The sequence below is a fragment of the Neopelma chrysocephalum genome, unplaced genomic scaffold, assembly GCF_003984885.1.
Source record: "Neopelma chrysocephalum unplaced genomic scaffold, ASM398488v2 Primary Assembly neopelma1_23, whole genome shotgun sequence".
In the NCBI taxonomy this organism is placed as follows: domain Eukaryota; kingdom Metazoa; phylum Chordata; class Aves; order Passeriformes; family Pipridae; genus Neopelma; species Neopelma chrysocephalum.
Genome location: NW_020897691.1, coordinates 34,281,420 through 34,304,518, shown reverse-complemented (window position 1 = coordinate 34,304,518; position 23,099 = coordinate 34,281,420). Strand labels below are relative to the sequence as shown.

Sequence of the window (23,099 nt, the reverse complement as noted above, 5' to 3'; positions counted from 1 at the left end):
GAGAGAGCTCTTTAAACCCAGGAGACTGGGATTCAAAGTCTGTACCAGTGGGTAATCCTCAGAAGGTATTATTTTGAAGAGTTAGCAGGATGTAGAAACTTATTCTTTTAATAAAGGTCACTGCAAATGGAATTTAAATAGCCACACTGGTGAGGGGAAAATTCCAAAGAATAAAGCTGACAGAGCTAGTGAATCATTCTTTTTATATTAAAATATTCTGCCCTGTGGAACAGGTGTGATATTAATAACAGCTCTTGTACTTCAGAGTTTGATCACTGCAAGTAAGTTCATCTTCTCATTATTTCCATTTTGCTTATGATATAATAGCAATGGTAATACAGCAATGCAGAATATATGTAGCTGTAAAAGAAAATCAGATTCTTATCTGTAGCACAGATACATTTGGTAAATGATCATGGTTTCCCCCTCTTTGTTTCGTCTACTATTCTGTTTAATTATGTTAAGCATGAAACTTCCAATGGTTAGAAGTAGGTGATACATTTCGTATTTGCAAAGCATGTAACTGGGAAGCAAAGGCAAAAGCTTTTAGCAAATAAGACCGTATGCTAATAAATGAAAATGTGAGTTGCCCTTTTCTAAGGAGAAAGAGGTTCATATGCTTATCAAATAATACCATGAGTCATTTTCTTCTCATTTTCCTTCACTTTTCTCTTTTGTTTTTTCCTTTGCCCTGCTCTGGAACACACCTGGGGGGTTAATTTACTGGATGACTTTTTTGTGTGTGTATGTGTTCAGTCCTCAGTCCTATTCCCAGGCAATTTGCACCCAAGGCAAAATCTAGAATTTGAATCCTGGCATCTATCTGGTAGTCATAACAGTGCAAAGCTCAGGAATCAGGAATATGTAAGTGTATTGAATTAATCTTTCTTTGTTTTTATACCGTTAGAAGAGCTGCTTGTGGATCAGTATTTGGATCTTTGTAGCACCTGCTACAGTTAGCCTAAGAATTTAGCATTCTCTAAAGCCTTTCTATAACTAAAAGTTATAGTTTTATTCAACCATGCAATTTTCATAGCTAAGATAGTTCATAGCAATTTTTAAACACAAAAGGAGGAACTGGCGTGCTCATGGAAGCAGGTAAGTGAGGTGCTAATTCATGCTGACTATTAGGCACTAGACTCAAGCAACTGTCTGACACAAATCTTCGGACATATTTTGCACAGGGAACTTTTCATGCTGTTATAAGGCTGGATTTAAACCAATGATAATTTAAATTCAAACAAATTACTGCATTACTAGTTTCCCACGTTGTCTTGATGTTAACAATACATTACTTTTCATGTTTGTGACAGTTGTAAAAGAGAAATTCTAAGTACCAAGAACTCATTAACACTGAAAAAAAACGTTAGCCTGCAAGATTTGTTAAGCTGGACTAGTAGCCCTCATTTATGCATGCTAGTAAACAATTAGCGAACCTTTCTTTGGTTAAATTTCGGAAAACTTGAACATTGGCTATCATCAATCTAATCATCTTACTGTATGACATAATATGCAAGAGAAAACTGTTTTTGCCATGGCTACAAGATGGAGTCCTATGATAATAAATGACTAAATAAGGAAATTTTTTTTATTTACCATTTCTGTGTTTAAAGGGAAGTCCAGCAAGATAAGTTTGCACTATTTAGTTTTGAATACAGAATATTTATCTGACCAACCTTGAAGCCTGGAGGCACTCCACCGACATAGAAAACAGCATTTTCAGGTTCCAAATTAAGGAGAGAGCCAGAACCAAGAACCTCTCCCTTTTTGATGAATTTTTCTTCATCTGTGCTGCTAAGACTGGGCACAGTTAAAAACATTTTGCCATGTCTTCCAATCCTGTAGAAAGGAATTGTAAGAGAAGAGAGTTTCATGTTGTCTGGACTTAAAAAAGAACAAGAAAGCCTCTAGCTCCAGGAAGTGTTTTTATTTCCTTACTAGAAGACTAGTAATCTGAGGGAAGAGAAAGGGAGAAACCACAGACACTTTCTCTTCCTCCATGTGGCCCCTTGGGTCCTGGTTCTCCAAAAGCAGAGAGAATTTCCATCTATATCAGCAGGAGTAGAACCAGGCACTGAAGATTCCTGTTGGGCAGTTCTGACACAGCCTTTTCTGCTTGATTTTATTTTCCTACTAACTGTTTGATTTGGGGAAAATGCACATAATCACTTTACCTCTCAATTTTGATGATGCTGAAGTAAGAAGGCCAGGTGCTGACTGGCTTGGCATCCAGAGGTATCTCCACGTCTTGGCCCCCCAGATTATAAATGTACACAAGGTTGTCATTTTTAATTGCAAGGCCAATGTAATGTTTTGCCTAAAAAAACAATGGAGAAGTATGTCAGAGATACAACATCAAAAGAGATTTAATGCAGAAGATTAGTAAAGGGAGGGCTTTGATAAACTAAATGACACCTTTTAATATTACTATTAAAAGCTACTTAAATATAAACAAAAGCTTCATTCTCTAACTGGTTGCTTTCACCAGATAAAACTGTATAGAAAAATCTCTTGATATTTTACTTTATATCAATTTTCACTGCCTTAAATGCAAGGTCAGTGAGATATCTGCTGACCATGAATTAGTCATGTTCAATGGGAAGCTATTCATCAGTATTTGGTGTGCAGTGTCATGCAGGAAATAGTCTAAAGCCTAGGTATTATGCTGCACTTAAATATTCTGCCAAAAGCGGTTTCACTCGATTTATATTCAGTAGTCATTCTTTTTAGAAAAGCTTAAAAATAAAAGACTACCTCTTTACCCTTCCGAGGTAACAAATTGCCAGGATTATACCTGGCTTGTGAGGTGTGATTTTTTTTCTTTTAGGAACCATAATTTAAAGAACAGCTATTTCAAAGCAGTGATCTACAGAGTACACAACAGCAGCACAAGCCACAGATAAAGAAAACTGCTTATCTTGTGGGCCTCTGACCTCAGAGATTTGGAATTGACACTGTCAGCAACATAAACTGATTAAATTGTATCTCACAAAAGCCAGGTGGGTGACATTAACTGCTTCAGAGCACCTTGGTACTAGCAGTGGAGATAGCAAGTATGGCTTGCAGCACTGTCAATCAAAGCAGTACACTCAATAGGCAGTCTAATTTCCTTTTAAGAGAGAATCCTTCATTGTTTGAGGTGAGAAGTCTCAAGGACAAGAGTCTCGGGAACCTTTGGTCTTTACTTGTCACAAAATCAATGACAGTCATATAGTAGATACCTCTTATTTTGAAACACAAAGAAACAGTGAAAGGAAAAACCAAGGGCAAACAAAATTCAAACCTATTTCAATTTTCTTTTTTTTTTTTTAAATACATGTAAAAAAATTAACTGAGTTGTTCTCTTACATTTTTGTTTCCGAGGTACAAAATGAATCTGTCTGGAGATGCTGCCAGTTGTGGATTGTCTTTCTGAAGCTTTATGTACAAGCTCATGGAAGTGAAAGATTTCAGTTCTTCCACGTTGATCTTTGGATTGACTTCAACAGCTGATTGGCCTCCAAACATCATGGAAACTTGGACCTGCAGTTGCAAGTGTGCTACGTGAGACAGATTATTGCTGCCTGGGGTAATTACTTAAGGTAAATATGCAAGAATACTCAGGCAAGTACTGGCTTAGTGCAAGAGTAGAGTTGGCACCTATAAGTTAGCCATGTAAAATTGCATGTTTATAACAATCATTTCTGGAAGACACTGTAAAGAATATGAAAGAAATTAATTTTAAAATTAATTAAAGGTCCTAATTAACTCTGCTTAAGCATATTCATGTAGAAAATCATATATCAGTGGGAGATAGATATATTCTTAGTTGAATCAGGGCACATAACAAAATCCTTACATAGCTATAAAACTTCTACTAATAATTTATTTCTTTGCTTTGCAAGGAGCATGACCGACTTTCTGTTCATGAGTAATCCTGTTATATTACTGATTCTACAGTGATATTTATGAGATGCTAATAAAATTGTAAAACCTTTTCATTTTAGTTCAAAATGCCTTCAACATGACTGAAGTAAAGTTTTCAAATTGAAGCACAATATGCCTGAATGGCAAAATACGTTTAAAGACCAGTCAAGCACTGCACACATACTGATTTTTCCTTTTCTTTTTTAAGAATATGTGGACTGCGTATTCCAGCATTTTGAACATACAATAATGAACTGAATTTTTTATTTCTCTGAATGAATTCAAATATACTTTTAATTTTTTACATTGGTGTTCTTGTTACAGAATAAACTTCATTATTTATGAAATGAAAGTGTTTTTTCTCTATTAAATATGTGCAAGGCAAAGGTTCTCTTACCCTGCAGAAAATTAATTAAAAAGAAAAGAAATACTGTTATCTCAGAAAAGTTTACATTAAATTGCCATAATTACTATTCATGATAACTAATGCTGCCAGTTGAGTAATGATCTATTAGTTTTAGCTTTAAATGGTTTTGTTGTTGAGGCCATCTTATACACTTGTGCCAATAACTTTAATAAAGTTCCTAGTGGAGTAGCAATAGTCTACCACAAATACCATGATAATGTTGACTGCTTGCAAAATAGCAACTGTAAAGATTTTGCTGACCTCCATGGTGCTTTATTTCTCTAGTTTTGGGGGGGTGATAACGTCCAGGTTTGGGCTTCTAACACAGCCCAAGAAAATGGAGGTTATAGTAAGATGCATTTGATTATTAACACTAGTTACCAGAAGTCCCATCCAAAAGTTTTACCTTGCTTGCTACGCTCCTGGTTTGTGCAATTAACTCTCTGATCCTCTGTATGCTGGAAGAAATATTGTTTGCTGGTGCCTTCTGTTCTACTCTGCGCAGTTTGTCCAGGAGTTCAGGAAAAACTTCTGTAAGTTTCTTCACTGTAGTTAGAAAAAAGTGACAAGGCGTTTTTTTTACTCTTTGAAACACTGATTTTGCACCAGGAAAATTTCTTATTATCCTCTTAGGTTAACTTACCTGTCTCCTTCTGCTTTAAGAACAAGTCCACACTGTAGTGTATGAGAGACAGTGATTTTAGAAAGAGTAGTGAATTATAAGAATCTAGTATTGCAAAAGGTTTTGGGAATAAGTTTTCATAAAGGAGACTAAGTTTTAAGGGGACTCCTAGGTAATACTGTGGTGAGTTACCTCTGTAATACTTTCCTCAAGGAGCTCTGCAAATGTTAATTATTTTAACCTTTTCATCTTCCTTCAAGGCAAATACATGTTAAACCCAATTTGACAGATATGGCAACTGGAGCAGAAGGATTATTTGTTCAGCATCTCACTGGTTATCTGTGGCTGACCTGGGAAGTGCATCTAGGAGTTATGGTTCAAGAGCTCTTCAAATTTACTGTAGGAGAGATGTATAGGTTGTTTTCCTCAGCTTTCGTCTGTGCATCTCTCCCAAAGGTCATACCCAGATAACAGCAATGGCTGCACAGGTGATGTGTCTGCATGTGGTTCGCAGCCCACTCTCATAATAGAGACACTGCCATTTTCAAACTGTGATAACAGGCCTGTAGTGTACAAAGATAGAAGGCCTTAGGTGATAATGTATGTGCACCTAAACTGTACTTACTGCCTGCCCCAGCCCTTGTGATTGGTAACCTCTTCAGCTTTCCTGCCTACATCTGCCAGAGGTTGTGAATGAGAGTCCAGGACCTTTGGTCTTTTGCTGCTGTATCTTCTGGTGGTACGTGTACAAGTGCCATTGTTATCACTGGGAAATACAGGGGCTTTGTTGTGTTCAAAGGGACATAAGTCCTTTTCCAAAAAGATAAGCAGAACAAATTATCAAGAAAGAAAAATAACTACCCTTAGTTATAATCCAATTTCATCACATCACATTCCAATGACATGTTGCCCTTTGAAGGATATTTACACATCACATCATTTTTCATCTTTAATTAAATGTAGGTACAAGTAACTGAGTATAATGAAATGCGATTTTAGCTGCAAGCTACATGCATGTAAGAAAGATCCAGCATTCAGAGTTAATTTTTAATGACATGGATTTCCTATAAAGGTTAAACCAGATTTGTAGGGTTTGCAGTTACATTTTAGGGGTTGTCAACTTGCGTCCACCTGCTCTTGTGTTCTTCCCTGCATATTGTCACCCTTGTCTGATAATCACAGAATCATGGAATGGCTTGGGTTGGAAGGAACCTTAAAGATCATCTAGTTCCAACCCCGCTGCTGTGGGCAGGGACACCTTCTACTAGACCAGGTTGCTCAGAGCCCCATCCAGTCTGTCCTTGAATGTTGCCAGGAGAAGATAGCAGAGAAGGCAGGTAGAGGGGCTAATCATCAGATATACTGAGACTGTATAGAAGGTAAGAAAGGAGGAGTAGACTCCCATCACTTTTCTATTCTTCCAGTCTGTATTGGCTAAAGACTGAAGCAGCTCTCAGCTTCATTCAGATCAACACAGAATATGAGAATATTCCATGGAATCCTACAGGTCTGCTTCTCTTTGGACAGAGTGAAAAGCTATATTTGCCTCAGACCTGTTCTCTCCTCTCTCTGTTTGGCTGTTTTCACTTGTCTTTTACTTTCCAAGTTCAGTGTAGGAGTGGGCCATATAGAGTTTTAGTTATTACAGTTATTCCCATTAAGTCCTGAAAGTGCCTTATGTGCTGGGGTCAGTAATCAGATATTCTATGTAACGTTTACTGTATATTAAAAAGCCATTATTTTAGCAAATCCTCAAAGTAAGACAGTAATTCCCGAATGCATTAAAATTAAAAGACCAAACCCAAATGATATGATAATCAACTTATAAAAAGTTTTCTATGCCTTTTGAAATGAATGTTCTATTGCATTGGAAAAAAGCCCATATTATTTTTATAGGTAAAAAAATTAAAAGCTCAGAAAGGGATTTAGCAAATTTCAATCACTTTTTTTTTTTAAAAATAACCCACAACTGAATTGGAATTGTGTTTGATCTGATATCTTTTAAACCTGGATTTTCATCTGTTTGAAATTTGGTGTATGAAAATTGAAATGCTATTGTAACATGAAAACACAAAGCTAACATCTATTACTACTAGAACTGTTATAAAATCTCAACATAAATATCTTCCTTTGGTCCTTTATAATGGCATTCTTCAACACAGAAGAACATTGATTTTTGATTTTTGATTTTAGTAATGGGATGAAGGTAAGAGTGGAAAAGGAAAACTAGTCTTACTAAGTGATGAAATATAAAAAAGAATAGAAGGGAAACTGTCAAGGAGGATATACCTTGACTATAACCTTCCAGACACTTTCTCCTTTCATGTTTTCCTTCCCCATCTGTCCTTCATACTGTCTGCTGAAGCCCACCAGTTCCTGCACAATGGAAACAGGGAGTATTCTCAGATATGCTCTCGCCCTTCCAAAAATCAAGTTCAAGCTTTATTCAAAGGCAATCCAGATATGCCAGCTTAGAGGCTTCAGCTGCTTATGGTAGTGCTATTGGTATGATGATCAGGTGTTTTAGTGTTTCAGGAACCCATCTGAACAATTGTTGTGACTTTCTTTTGGACTTTGGTGGACATTTGTCCTGCCAGATCAACCTCTCCTGGCAAAATACACAGCTGATCTGGGAACACTCCACTGTGCTTGGCGTGACAACATCTGTCTTCCCAGGCAGTGAATCACAGTCACATCTGTCTGGAGCACTACTTGTGCCAGCCTTCTACGTAGCACTGATTTCTCTTCTCAGCTATTTCCACCTGATCTTTCTGGCAAAAAAAAAAAAGTCATGTCCCCTTTGTACCTTAAAACAAGCAAAACAAATGCCTTCAGACACAAAAATGCCGTGGAAAAGCTGCCTCCATGAAAGTACTGGGGCACACTTTGCTGTAGTTTGCATATTAGCATCTCTTCAACAGTGAGTTTGTGGTCAACAGGCCCTCCAGGCACACTCATGAATGCAGTATTTTCAAGGTGACTCCCTACCTGCAAAACCACAGTCACAGAGAACACATTTTTGCCAGGCACATCACATAGGAGCTGAACTGTTCTTAACAACTTGTGGTGCGTGTACCATGCATGCCTTTTTGAGAACATAACAAACTAGGAGAGCTGGGCCATCTTAACTCTGTTCACTCTTACGGAGCGCCTCAAATGCTACTGGAGAGATTTCTTCCAGAACAACAGCTATTATGAGCGGATTTTTTGAATCTTGAATGTCTGCTGGTATTTTGAGCATGAAGAGCCAAATGCAGTCTGTGTTGCTGCTTTAAGTTGGCACTGGTAAATGTTAAATGTAAATCAAGTGTAAAGGTGAATAAAAATGAAAACCTTCATGTGTAAGCTACAGCAGACTGTTTCTCTTGGATGTTTTTCATACCATTTCCTCCTGGGAGGCCAATCATATCCACATTTACATTATCTTAAATGGGAATTAGAGCCCATAGCCCATAGCCTAAACTCTGCTCTGTGGTGATCAAAAATATTTTACAGCAGTGCAATACAATTGCTGTTAAATTAACTATACTCTTATGGAGCTCTGTGCAGTGACTAACAGTGAGCTTACCTATTCCCAAAGGGAGCAGCTCACTGTTTCCTTTAGATGAAAAGCTCAGAGAAATCTGAGATTTTCTCCAGCTCTGGAGACAGAAATTGAGTTATTGAACAGCACTGAATTTCTTCTTGCAGAGGGAACCACTCCTAAACCAGTTCTTGGAAGCACTGGTTTCACTTAACGAAAAATACCAGTAAAAGGGTCTTATTCATTACTGAATTCTGAAAATAACATGACCTTTGGGTCTCCCTGACCTAGACAGAAGAGTGTAACTTTGGGACTCTAGAGGCAACATTGGGTTTGGTACTCATTTGGTACTCAACACCATTTGCAGTAAAATGACAGCTAAGTTGCCAAGTTTCTGACAGTAGGACAAGGGACTTAGGGTAGTAAATCTTAGATGCAGACCTTCTGGATATAGAGTCAATGGAGTTATGGACCATGTCTTGCAGAAGGCAAGACATCCCTGAACAGTGTTGCAGGTGATGGTATCATCAAATATATGAAGGAAATTATTTTATGGCAAGCTTCCCTTGCCATAAATACCTTGGGATTAGTGAGCCTCCTGAGCAGAGCCAGGAATACATTGAGCAATAAATAGTGATGCTTGTTACCAATTTCTTATTCTGAATATTTTTATTTCTAGATTGATTCTTTTCTTTCCCAATTGTTCTTTTCCTTCTTTCAACAGTCACTTCATTTCAGCTTCACTCTCACTGCCTTTTTTCCACTCTTGCCTATCATCTTAATTTCAATTTTGTAGCCTGCCCTTGGGGCTTTTTTTTGTGTTTTTATTTATGTTAAATTTTTCATAACAAGTTTTCCAATGTTTACTTTTTCTCCTTCCCAATAATAAAAATGGAATAAATGTGATGTTTACAAGCTTTTCCAGCAATCACCCTGCTTAAATATTTTATTTCCTCCTTAATCCTCTTTGCCCCCTTTGTTTAGACTACAAGCTGATCGAGTCAGGGACCATTTCTTCTTCATGTTTGTACTACTGAGGACAAAAGGGCTCTGTTTTGAAATGCCTACCAATGTTAAAAACCAGAAAACCAAAACTAAATCACCAATCATAATAGCAAGAAGTGTTTAAACAAGCTGTCTACCATTCAGTGTTACCTTGGTACCATGATAAAAATGACTTAGAAGCCAATAAGTCTTCAGCATGTAAGTGTTTTAAGTAATTTTTGGAAATACACAAATATCCAACACTTTTAAAATATAGTCAAGACTCTAGACAACCACTAATTTTTGAAATTATTTCATGGGGGTAAAATGTTAGAAGATTATATGCAATGAATATGGAATGTAAACAATTCATACAACATAATGTTATGGTGATTTCCTGACTTTTTAACGCTAAGGAATGGCAAAATTCAGGTCACCATACCTGCATCCCCAGCTGAGTGCACAGCATTGTCGTATGCCTCTGAATTGTGCTGGAAATCTTGCAGATTCTGAGACCATAACCTCACGTTCTCACCCATGGGGGTTGTAGCCTCTGTTACTGTCATGGTGGCACTTACAGCCTCTGCAGTCTTCTGTTTAGCTTGCTCCAAACGCTCTCTGGCTGCCACTACAAAGAGGGAGTAAGGAGAAATGAACTCTTTCAAAGGTTCAAGTGTGTTGTGTGTCCTGTCCCCACCACCCCCCCGACTCCCCGTGTCTCCCTTCCTTCTTCCTTCCAGTTCATATACTGAGCATGATGTCATATGGTATGAAATACCCCTTTGGTCAGTCGAGGACAGCTGTTCCAGCTGTGCCTCTTGCTAACTTCCCATGCACCCCTAGTCTCCTCACCAGCGTGGCACTATGAGAGGAAGAAAAGGCCTTGGCTCAGTGTAAGCCCTGGTCAGCAACAGCAAAAACATCTCTACATTATCAACCCTGTGTTCAGCACAAATCCAAAACATGGCCCCATACTCACCACTGTGAAGAAAGTCAACTCTACCCCAGTTAAAACCAGCACAAGGATCAAGAAGAATGTTCATAATTTCAGGTGGCAAAACGTTTATTTCATTATGAATGTGTTAAAGCTGGATGTTTGCTATCTAGGTCTCCTAGTTTCAGTCAAATTCTTTTAGGCATCCCTTGTACTGAAATCTTAATAGTAACTTCATAGGTCATATGGAAAGATAAAAATATGTTCTTGAATGTATGAAAATAAAGCATCACAAAGATAAAGTTCCAACCTGGGTCTGCTGATTGCATTTTTTCAACGGCTCTCATTAGTTGGTTTCGCAGAACATTCATTCTGGCAAAAGTGCCATTAACCTGCCAGCTGGTGTCTGCAATGTTATAATCATTACCTGTGGGGAGAAAATAGGAGGTAAAGTTGAGTGGCATCAAAGTGACATTCAAAAAGGTAAACTTAATTCTGTGGAGGTATATTATTAGGCATTTAATACACCACAGACCATGGCCTCTTTTAGTATAGGACATACTAGCACTCTCAACTTCACATAATCTAAAGGAAAAAGCAACCTTGCAGCTCCTAGCCACTATTTGCTTGCCACAGGGTGTCTTACAAATATGTGGAGACTTGTATCTCAGTCAGTACTACCTCTCTTTGCTTTACCAGAAGTGCTGGGAATAGCTGCAACAAGTATACAGGAAAAGTTTTAAGGAACTCAGAAAGTCCCAAAAAATTGAAAAGGTAATTCTGCAATTTTAGAACTTTCTTTCTTTTACAGTGAACAAAGGCCAAAATCCTTTTAGATTTTGGTGAAATTGGTGAAATCCAGCTTGCTGAACACTTATACTGTTGTATAAGTGTTTTAGTTGAACTACTAAACTGAATATATTTACCAGTGAGCAACTGTTTGCAGGGTGACGTATTAAAACAGTGATGTGCCTTAGTGCCTTAGTGATGTGCTTTTAAAATTTACTTTAACCTGCATGCCTTTATGCCTTTATGCTGACTGGGAAAGTAGAAAGGATGTATATTTACTGTCATATGCTGTCCGTTGTAGCTGCATGGCTCGGATGAGAAGTTCTTCACTTTTACCTTTATGGTAAATGACCTGAGTACCAATTCCAACTGCAGCCTACAAGTATGTTCCAAAAAAGAAAGTCAGAATAATGTTTACCAAATGTTCTGCTTTATCGTGTTCAGTTATGGACAACATATTACCTGCATATAAATGCAATTGCAAAGTCACTGCAGTTTTGTTAGCTTTGTTAACATTTAAGATTGGCAAAAAAGACTGAAAAGTGGAATTTTTTGTTTTAAAAACATTTAGAGAAATGTATGGTTTTCCAGACAACACTACTGAATAACAAAAGTTCGGAAAGCACAAAAGTCCTCTTCATTTATCAGCTCCGATTTAGACAACATGACACTCATACTGCATGTTAGGCACTGACTACTGTCATCTCAGATAGGTGCTGAATGTTTGCACTGCATGGGGAGCTGCCTTGCAGTCTGCAATAGCGTGCTGGAAACAGAGGGCTGGACTTGAAATCCCACAGCCCTCTGGGGTTCAGGCCCCTTTAATCTACCCAAGTCCTTTTGCTATCCCACTAATAAATTGTTGGTAAATAGCACGTATACAGATTGGAAACTATATATGTACAAAAAATACTTATAAAGTATTTTGGAACTGTAAGGCCAGAGACAAAATTAGCATCTTTATCCTTACGCTGAGTATATGAGTGGGCTTTGTCCCATTTTAACTTGATTTTCTATGAGAAACAGTGGTGCTTCTGTTAGATATCCTGACCACGTTTCCTGCCACATGGCACTGAGTGAACTAGTAGGACTCAAGCACTAAATGACAGCTCAGGTTCCCACCAGGCCAGGAAGTTTTCTGGACTTTCACAGAAATGTCTCAATACGATTCACAACACAGAGCAGCATCACTCTGTGATGGAATAGGGACAGAAGAACCTGTTGGGTCTTTTCAAATATCAGGGAACTCAGACTAGTAGAATAATTAACTACATAGGATTTAATTCAGGAAATAATAAAGGGAAAATAGATGCGCAGTGAGAAGTTCAGTGCTGCCAGTTAAGCTAAATCTTGTTTTTAATTTACACTTAGGTGTCTGAAGTCCTTGAAGCATTGCAAAGTAAAAGCTGATGTTATGAAAATTACTTACATCTGTGACCCGGTTTGTTGTGTTCAGTGCCAGCAATGCAGCTTTATTAGCTTCTTCAATATAACCAGCAATGTTTTCATACACATTTGAAGCATTGATTGCTCTTTGTACCAAACCATTTGAATCAACACCATACAAATTCCTGTTAAAAAGAAAGTAAAAGAAGAAACCAAACTGAATCAAAGTAGTTTCAAATTGATAAATATTCTCAACATTCTGACTACATAATCACACACATAAATATACTTAGCCTAAGTGGTAGTCTCTTCATCGTGTATGACCAATCTGAAAGAGGTGAAAATTATGTGGATAGAAGGTACTTCCCAGTCATTTAACTCTGGGCATTTTGCTCTTAACATCTATGTGAGCAGGAACACGTGACTACTGAACTTTTATCTTTTTTTAATCTAAATTAGATATTCCATAAATTAACAGAATAACAGATCTATTGGTAGTCCTTCTTTAGGAATAGCTTCTGGCCATGAATGGAAAGACCTGTGTGTGTCAGTGACCAGGATAGATGTATCACTTGCATGTTTATATTTTCCAAAAGTAGGTGGGAAAAGGGGGATGATCAGATGAAAACTTTGCAAGAAGTTAAATTTAAAAAGACAAACTTTGATGACATGATTGAGCTTGATTTGCATATTAGGTGATAACTGGGAGATAAGGGGATGTTCCAAACAGCAGCTGGTTCAGGGCTCAACCTTCAGCTATTAACAATTCTGAAACAATATTATTTTTTAATGTTTTAGTGATAAGCGGATTTCACAGTATATATGAGATATAGATTTAAATATAAATATATATATTTGTATGTGTGTGCATTCACTTCAAAGTGTTTGCACACTGAGGGATTGCTAAGTTTCCAGATTCAGTGTTGTTGCAAGAATTTTTAGCTATATTCCCCTAAGGCAAAAGAATAAACTCTATCAAATAAAATCTTAACAGGCTAATAAAGCAAACCTATAAAACCAAAATGATTTGAGGTCAGGCAAAATGTTTTAAAGGATTAAAGTTTCACTGCAGGACAATCTTCTTAACAAATAAAAGAGTCGGCATATTTCCGTATGGATATTTTGCAATTACTTTTGTTTGCTTTTTGTGAAATTCCTAATGTGTTTGACTCGGTAGTAGTTTTTAAATTATTTTGGCAAGTGAGGAAGGCTAACCATATGGGGTATTTTCTTTCAAGTGATTTTACTGCCCCCAGTTAGCTGATCTCAGACTGAACATATTGTTTGGTTTTTAGGTTGTGTGTAGTTTGTGTGGCATTATAGAACAGTTTCAGATGTCAGCTTTATATAATTGTATAAAAGAAAACCATCTGTTATTTTTTTCTCTATTTTAATCTCCTATATAGGGCATACTAATATTAAGAAACAACTGGTATTAGGATAATATACTTGAATAGTAGTTTTAAGTTTATCTTCCAAAAGCATATGTTCATGATGTTACTTAAGGCAGAATTCAGTGACATATTTTATTTAAGAATTCATTTACAGCAGTGATTTTTCCATGTGTAGTCCCGATTGCAAATAAGGTCATATTTCAAACCTGTCTAGAATAGTAGATTTGCAATAGTAGTAAGTTAGTAAATTGATGCAATGTTGATGCATTTAGTATCTTCTAGCAAGATAAAAAGACTTATGGCAATTTTTTGTATTACTGTGGGCCAGTTTCACTGGGACACAACCTATTGAAAATCAGAACTACTCCATCTGTAAACCAGTTCTTGAACAAAAATTATCTCAAAGCTCATATTGTGTCCCATAATGCTAAATGTTTTTTGATGTGAATGAATTTACTGACATGAGCTGTTTTTGCCTGTATTGTTTTACCTTTCCTATTCTTTTGGTATTGGAAGACAATGTCATGCAAGGTATGTGTTTATTCTTTAAAAAGTTTCATAGATTTTGCTTAGCTCAATTTCAGTTGTTCTCTCTGGACCATGACAAGTCCTTCTATACGTGACTTAACACTGTTTTGTGTAGTGCCTGTTTATGGTCATTGTGTTTCTCCTTGTCTTTTAGTTCATTCAGCTGTCCAGTAAATAGCACGTGCATGAACAGAGTCTGCTGAAGTTAAATTTTACCCGTCCAGCTCATCAGCAAGTCTTCTTAGGTTGTGTGTATGATGCATAGCCTTTTCTACCAAATCGTCATCAAACAGAGACAGATTGGCTATTTTTTCTTGCAATTCCTTTTTCGCTCCATCTATTTCTGCGTAGAACCCTGATGCATTCTGAACGAATTATGGAAGAAAGGAAAGAAGATGAAAACTGTAAAAAATCAAGTCTGTATTTTGATTATTATGTTTTATTTTACCCCGTTTATTATAATGTCCCCTTTTTTTTTCTGTTAAAGTTGTTTTATTTTACATTTTTAAGAGCAAAAGAGGAAAGATCTAAAGGTGAATGTCAGTATGGAAAGACAAATGCAGAAAGATAAAAATCAACCAAAACTCCAGAAATCCCTTAAGAAGGTATTAGAGACATATGCATAAAATACAAAAGAATGATGAGAAATGTCTTACTTTATGTCTTGTATGTTTTCTCCAGAATTGTGCCAATAACAAGTCTTTCAAAGTGAAGTGTTAAGAGATGATGTAATTAAACCTGATCTTTACAAAAATCCCCTCATTGTGGTTCTTCTAAAGCTGGGAGTTGGGACTCATACTTTTTTATTTTTTAACCTCTTCTTTGTGAAGACTGCAGGCCAGAAATTAGGTTTTGCAACTTCTAAATAATATCCATAAAAATGAAATAAATATTTCCATGGTTATTTGTCTCATATGTCATCCTGTTACTGCATGGGCCCTGGCATTGTTTTGGCCTGGGCTGGCTTCTACTCTCCCAAACCTGCCTCCTTGGGAGTAGCATGGGAGGGTGCCTGTGCCCTGGGTGACAATTTGGCACTTGCTGGAGAGGGGCAGATAGTTTAATTGTACAGCTGTGAGCTGTGCCACATTGTATAAAACATGCCCTGGTCCCCTTTCTGTTCATGAAATCCCTCACGCTAAGACATCTTGGATAAGTCTAATTTGTAAATCAGTCCACCTAAATACTACCCACATGTATGTATAGCCAAAGAGAAGTAGTATCCCTTTGCCTTAGCCGTCTTTCTTACATGAAATAGTTGTGGGGAAGACCAAATGGGCTTCACTTTCTCTCCAATACACAATATTGCTGATGTGCTTGAAGATTATAAATTTGGCCTCAAAATACATGAAAAAGGATGAAATGGAGGGAGAGAAAAAGTATGAATGAATGAAACGTGAAAATATTTATTGTTGATGAGGAAGAAGGATGTATGATGTTTGCATACTACCATCCCTGCAGTGTGAACATCCTCTACGTATAAAACTTACCCACAGCAGTGAGGAACACAAATTGATAAACCATAATAATTTGTTTTGCACAAAACACAGGAAAAACCCCCCAACATACTGCTTGATCACTCAGGGATGGTTACAAAGTAAGCTTTCTGTTTTCTCAAGTTATCTTTTCAAAGAAAAATTAATGACTTTTGATATTTGCTTTTGTGTTAAGAAGTGGGCAACTATGACCAAAGTGAATTATTGTAGAAAATTTTAATTTTTCTTAAATTATTTCAAAATTTTAAAATAAATCATGAAGAAAAAACCAGCTTTTGTAAATATTTCAGTTATCAAAATCCTAATTTTATTTTCTTCATCTTGTCATAGAAAATCCAAACCCCTAAAATTTCAAAAAATTTCCTACAGCACTATGTCTCATTCAAAACACTGGATAGTAATCTACGGTTCCAGAAGAGGATTTCTATGAGACAATCTGTTTATATATGTTTTACACATTGCCTGGCTTTAGCTCTGATATCTGGGATCTTTAGTCTTCTTCCGTGCTCACTGGTAGGTAATAGAAAAGGAATTTAGCCTATAGTGCAGTCTTTTACCGGAGCATCTTTTGGTATCTGCTTATAATGAAATAACTGAGAACTCTAGAGGAAAGTCTTTCATTAAGCTTTTTCTACAGTAAGGTGTCCTTATAATAGAATTATTTTTTTTAGGCAATAAACTGTAATTATAGAGTTTTTCATCCAAGAGTTCTACTATTTCAGGGGATATTAATCAGTATTTCAGTGAAGTAGTATAAAAAGGAGAGGTTTTTGATTAATGGTCCAAACATATCAAAAAATCAGGACATATCATTTAAACAAGTCACTCAGGCACCTACCTTTATTACTTCACTTAAATCAGAGTTGACCTTTTGTGGTTCTTCCAAAATAGTTGTGGCACTGAGTAGAATGCTGTTCACTTCATCCATTTGCTTTTTTACTTTCTCAAGTTGTTTCTACAAAGAAACCCCAAAACATAAATCACATCCAATACCATTTGTGCATTGATAAAATACAGTGTCAAGTTAATTTAAAAGATAATGGTGAACTAAATAGATTTTAGACATATCTGAAGTCTGATTTTCCCAGACATCTGTAATAGCTACATATTATAATGTGACTGTGCACTTTTTTGGTTTTGTGAAAGAAATGCTGAGTGATTTTTTAAAAAAATTATTATTTTTATTTTGTATTACAGCATAACCAGTCATTGGAATGAAACATTATTCAGTGCACTGCCAGCAGAGACAAATTAAAAAGATATTTTTCATAGTGATCTGGAGATTAGTTTTTTCTGGAGTTTTTTTTTAAATCTACAGTAGAGTGATCTTTTTTCCTTGTCAGTAATAAAGCATCTTCCTTCATTGTGAGGAATAATGAAGATTCAACTGGTTAAAAACAGTGAACAAATGCAATTACACACTTCAGGCTTTGCTTCATAAATGTGAGACAAGCTGCACCTTGGTGCTGTAATTATGAAACAATGGAACAACAGAAGAGGCTTTGTACTGAAGTGTTACAACCTCTTATAGAAGGATTCATAAGAGCAGCACACCTGATTTCTCTATTGAATTATTAGACCTTCCACATCATCATGAACTTCTATCACTGCAAATTTCAGGAGCTCAAAACTCAGCCTCCAATGTTATGAAACCCAGAGGTTGGCCTGAATTTGCAAGATTATTCTTCAAATCACAAAACTGCTCCCTAACCCCCTTCTGCTCCAGAATCCAAACGAATTCAGTCACTGAAATGAAAACAGTTTCCTTCAAATGCTCCCAATTTTTTCTCCTTGCCATTTTATTCTTTGCTGAAAAAATAAATGAAAAGTTTTACGTGGGATATTCTGGTTTTGCATTCCTTAAAGGAAACTTAGGAAAACTGGGAAAGAGTCACAGAACTACTGGGAAGGGAAAAAATGCTCTTTTTTTATATGGTTGATGGATTGGGTACTTTCCTGGGATAAGAAGCTTGAAAATTCAATTTCCTCAACAGCCATATGGGATTTGAACCTAATCCCACCACTTACAGGCAAACATGCCCCACTTCCATGCTATAGGGGACAGGTCTCCTCTGAGCTCTCCTCTGGAACTATTTATTTGAACAGGTCATAGGGGAAAACTGCTGTATCCTTATAACTAATCTGTTCACCCAGCACGTAGGAAGCCCAGTTTCAAGGTACCTATTGTGCAGCAGTTAGACAATGGATTTATGCATGAAGGTGCAAGGACCACCATCTGCTCTTCCTGAAAAAGTGGTGATGTATTTTGTTTAAAGAGGATCAGAGAGAAAGTGTGGGTGAGACAGTATGAATGAACTCAGACCAGGGCACAAATGCAGCACAGAGTCTTTATAAATGATTGTTTTCATAGAATATAATTACTTTTGTGAGCATGAGGTCCTTTCACATTATAAGTCAGTACATAATAGGTGAAACAATCCCACCACAATATTTATAGCAGCCATGCTACATGAAATTTCAAGCTTCTTGTGTTTTACTGTAATATGCCTTCCAAGGGTAGGCATAAGTATCCATCTCTTCCTTGGTCTGATGAGACATGCCATGCCAAAATTTGTCATTTATCGCCACTCCACAAATAAATAAAAGTACCTTGAACTTTCACAACTTGTTTCTTAGAACTGAAGAGTCAAACTCATCCTACTGACTGGTCCAAGAAATTCTTTTTTGCTGTGGTGATTCCTGACTCTAACTTATGTTCAATCTATTACTTTAAGCAATGGCAGAGATTGAGCATTTGCAGACAGCAGTTGTGATAAATGTACTGCACAGTACCTCACGCCTTTGGAGACTGGCTGTGTTTTCCTTATTTATATCCTCCGTTTGTAAAACATAGTCAAGTGCCTGGTCTAATGCCTCCTCCAGATCTGACAGCTTCACATCCTGTTCGCTGAGCTGCTCTAGCACATCAGATACTAGGGATCTGGTGTCATTGTACTTCTCATGAAATGCTTCAATTTGCTGTAGCACTAGGAGAAAAATAATGTGGTCAATAAATCCAAAGCTTGGATGTCTGACAAAACTTACCTATACAACAATTTCTGTTGTTGTTACTCAGGTGACAGTAAAACACATTTTGTAAAGCTCGCTTTTGAGATCATGTACTTAGATTTTAATTTTCCTTCCTCTTTTGAAAAGGAAAGATGCCTCTCATTTCACTATCTTATTTTTATCCTATTAATTCCTCCTCTGAAGTAGAAGTCCTTAAAAGAAACTAGGTTTATCTTTCCTTGCTTTTCATTTGTTTTTCATTGTCAAAACCTAGGCAGGCTATTCTGGAGAAGATAGTCCTTAAGCCTCACGTTCTGACTCACGTTCACTAAGCTGTGAGAACTAGACTGCCACTCTTTCCTATGCCAGCAGTTTTTCTCTCTCTACTGGACTTTGCTGTCCCCATGGCAGAGCTGGCAGTGGATAAGACATTCACATGAGCAATTCCAGTCCTGCCATGAACCTTCTCTAAGCATCTGTTGTTGAGGTGCTGCAGTGAACAGGCACACATAGACACACAGATCTTTTTCTCCCCATTCTGCCATGGGGAGCAGCAAGCATCAGCAGACTTGGAACAGGCATTTGGAAGCAGCAGCATGTCCAGCACACCAGTTGGTGCTTGCCAAATGCCTGTACGTTCTCCCCAAGGGCTCAGCAATACACCCAGAGCTGCCCAACCCGTGCCAGCTGTGCAACATGCAGGTGAATGGAAAACAGACTGAAAACTTGCACTTCTCTGCTGCATTTTCCTCTTCATCTGCAAGTTGCCTTTGATTAGTGAAAGGCTTGCGACGTTTGATCTCCTTCAGCATCTCCTCAGCCACACTTCGCTTCTGGGCAACTTCTTCAGGGCTCAGCTCTTGTTGTTGTTGAATTACATAGTATTTTGACTTGCTACTGATTTCTGGGGGGAAAAAAGGAACAGATGGTCAATTCACTGTGACTACAGAGAAGTAAATACTGTGGAGTACTTTTACTTTTGTGAATCCAGATCATGCTGTAGGCAAAAGAAAGTTTTAATTATCTTCAACTCTATGGTAGATAATTATTATGTTTAATCCAGTCTTAAAATTAAACCTGTAAAAAAATCACACTTTCTGACATATGTGGAGGTCTCATCAGAAGAGGATGAGATTAGGCAGGCATGGGATGTGTGCATTGTTTGGCTTGGCAGTTTTCATAGGCTGGAATCATCATTTTATTTTGAGTTCTGTGGCATGTAGCTGGCTGGGGCTTTTATCCGGGATTGTGGTTTTTAAGTGTTGTTGCAAAAATGTTAGATGTATTAAACAACAACAATGGTAAGGAGAAATGTTATGTTTATTAAATAACAACAGTGGTAAGGAGACTGAAATAACTTCTTTTTCCATCTGCAGAAGTTTGAGGCACCCTAAAGAGGTATACTGTCTTGCTGGTTTGGAGATAGATACTATTTCAAGGTTTTGAAACAGTTCAAAACTGTTCAACACCTTTGGATCCTTGCAGCTAAACTGCGTTTACCAATCCCCAGTGTAAGCATTACAAAGTTTACCCACTTCTCACTCCCTGTCCTCGAATACAAATCATCACCTCTTTTCTGCCCTGTGATGTGCGTGCCTTTGGTTTGTAATTAGCACTAGTTTTGTGGATAACCAGAGCTGGCAAAACCAGCACTATGTATCTGTAAGATTTTTTACAAAAGATAGATGTGTGACTGTGGCGCCACTTATTCTTTGGCAGAGTGTCTTTGTATGCATTTTCTTGCTGGGCCCTGTGTCCATTAGTGAAGCTTTAAAGGCTCATACTGAGCGGTAACTGATCATGACCAGGGGCTCCATGGATTTCTTTTTCCTTGTGCTGGCACATGCACATACATGTTCTCTTCAGTAAAGAGTGGTTTGCCTTGTACAGGGTGATGTCTCTGTAGAATAATAGTTTTCATCATGGTGGAAATAATTTTCACCTACTTGTTTCCAACTGTTTTCACTCTCTTTATTCACAGCCATAGATGTTGTTTCTTCTATAACAGCTTAACCTGATTGTGTTATTTGTGTGCCGAACTAGATACATATCTTATACAGTTCCTGTCCTGCCCCAAATCAATTAATGATGTAAAAGGATGATCCACAGATGTCAACATGATTGCTGGTGACATACAACGAGGCTCATCCTGACGCTTATACTCAATAATTGCAAAAATAGAATGTGACAAATGACCAGGCAGCCAAAGGTGGTTTAGCATTAGATGTGAAAGGAGGTAGTACAAACGTAACATCCTATGAGACTGGTATTAGCCTGCCTCTTTTGTGTGGTGGGATATATTAACCATGTTTACTGAAATGAAGTAGCGGTTGGAGCACTCATGGAGGTAAAGATAAGCAAGGATAACAACTGATATGTAACCACTCTTTCTTACACAAGTTGCCACATAGCTTGCAATAACTGCTAAGATAGAACTACTCAGGTCTATTAATCTAATATTTCCATTGGAAAAGGGCTGTTTAACCTCAGCTACCAGTCTATTTTATTCTGGTGCCATAGACAGCTTTTGTATACTGTTGGCTTTGCTGAAGCCTGGGGAAACCTGTGTGCTCTATAGCAGGATGGAGGCTTTCATAATGCAGGTGTACAAGGGACAGGGATATTTTTGACCACATTCATTTTGGGTTTTATTGCTTTCTGTAGGTATTGAAGAAGAGGCTGTAATTGGTTTAGTCTCATTTTTATATATGGGGATGTTAAGAATATGTCATAGATATTCCAGATGAAGATGATTATCTCTGACTAGGAAATCTTTTTTAAGTGGAGCTGTGCTTGGGAAGTGTTTACTGTTGTCATAAATTACATACTGTCTTATATATCGAGGGATAAACCCTTTGATATGTAGGACAGTAAAAATTCTTGAAGATTCACTAACACATGAAGGTTTCATTAATACATTCTTGACACTGAGCTGAGCCAGAAAGAAATCTGTTTACCTTCAATGTTATCTCTCATGTTATTGAGCTGCTGCACAAGCTGAGTAGCACGGTTGTTGGTCTCTGTGTTTTCCTTCTGTACCAATAAGCCTTTGCTGGATGCTTCACTTCCCTATGAATAAAACATATGAAGCAAACATTAGATTTCTTTTCAGATGTGAGGATGAGCAGTATAAACACACATTTTCTTTTCTCCTGATGAGCATGTGAAAGTCCTTTTTATCATATAAAGTGATATTTACAAAGGTGCTCAAAGTGCAGATCGGTCTTGTTGATGTTTTCAGAATTGCAGAGTGAGAGGTTAAAAGTTGTCCCATGTTTATCCATCATTTACTGCAATAAAATTTTCATAAATTATGTACAGTTGTAAAATTCCATCTGATGAGTCTCCCAGGCATTCAGTGGGGCTGGCTCATTTTGCTGGGTATGGCATCTCTGAGTAGGCATATAGAATGAAGAAGAAGATGTCAAGCTCACAATCATTTGCAGATCAGTGTCTTCCTCAAGTGACGTCTCCAGAGCTGAATCTTTTTTGAAGTAAGAAAAAGCATGAGGATTGAAAATACCCTGAAAAGCATAGTCACTCTCCTATACTACTGTGTTGGAGGTTGCACTCTGCATTGTGTTCCCTTATACGTAAGGGAAACGGAGAGCTACCATATCATAGTCATCTTCTTTTCAAGAAGGTTGCTGACTTTGGGGGTCTTTAGATTTAATTTTCTCTGTTATTTCCGAGGATAAAGAAAACAACATGACCACTGTGCCATCAATGTTTCATGGACCCTTTGTGTGTCCGTGTGTGTAAGTCCACACTACACACTTACCAATGGTAAGGTGCTTGATTCACAGTCTCTGTTGGGGCTGCATCAGCAAAATTTTCAACAGTAAAGCTGCTTTCTGGGTTTGGGGTCCCCTGATACCTCATAAGGCAGAGGATACTTGGCTGTTGGTATGCTCGCTTTGTATTTATTTGACACTGCAAGAAGCGTGTTCTGGCTGCAGGTTCAGTGCTGAAATCAGCCTTCTCCCACATTTTCACGTGGGATTTGCAGAGGCCCCAGGTGGCATTTGAAGGCAGGGCCAGGGCAGCCATAACTGCTAAGAGGGTTGGACATGCTGATAAAACAAATGTAAGGGTTAGTAGTAAGGATTGTGGTGCATGTCT

General features: G+C 37.5%; 1 protein-coding gene across 3 annotated transcripts in view; it reads right to left on the bottom strand.

Annotated features, from left to right (window-relative positions):
• LAMA4 (laminin subunit alpha 4) overlaps positions 1–23,099 on the bottom strand; it is a 103,330-nt gene that overhangs the window by 27,609 nt on the left and 52,622 nt on the right. For all 3 annotated transcript variants that reach the window (XM_027692939.1, XM_027692948.1, XM_027692955.1), the window contains 13 exons: positions 21,935–22,046; positions 19,708–19,881; positions 18,762–18,955; positions 16,807–16,923; positions 14,689–14,837; positions 12,594–12,735; positions 11,444–11,540; positions 10,686–10,802; positions 9,884–10,069; positions 4,719–4,858; positions 3,349–3,522; positions 2,175–2,317; positions 1,677–1,839 (listed from right to left, as the gene is read on the bottom strand). In XM_027692939.1, coding sequence (XP_027548740.1) covers positions 1,677–1,839; positions 2,175–2,317; positions 3,349–3,522; positions 4,719–4,858; positions 9,884–10,069; positions 10,686–10,802; positions 11,444–11,540; positions 12,594–12,735; positions 14,689–14,837; positions 16,807–16,923; positions 18,762–18,955; positions 19,708–19,881; positions 21,935–22,046 — 1,908 coding nt within the window. The remainder of the gene's footprint in view (positions 1–1,676; positions 1,840–2,174; positions 2,318–3,348; positions 3,523–4,718; positions 4,859–9,883; positions 10,070–10,685; positions 10,803–11,443; positions 11,541–12,593; positions 12,736–14,688; positions 14,838–16,806; positions 16,924–18,761; positions 18,956–19,707; positions 19,882–21,934; positions 22,047–23,099) is intronic.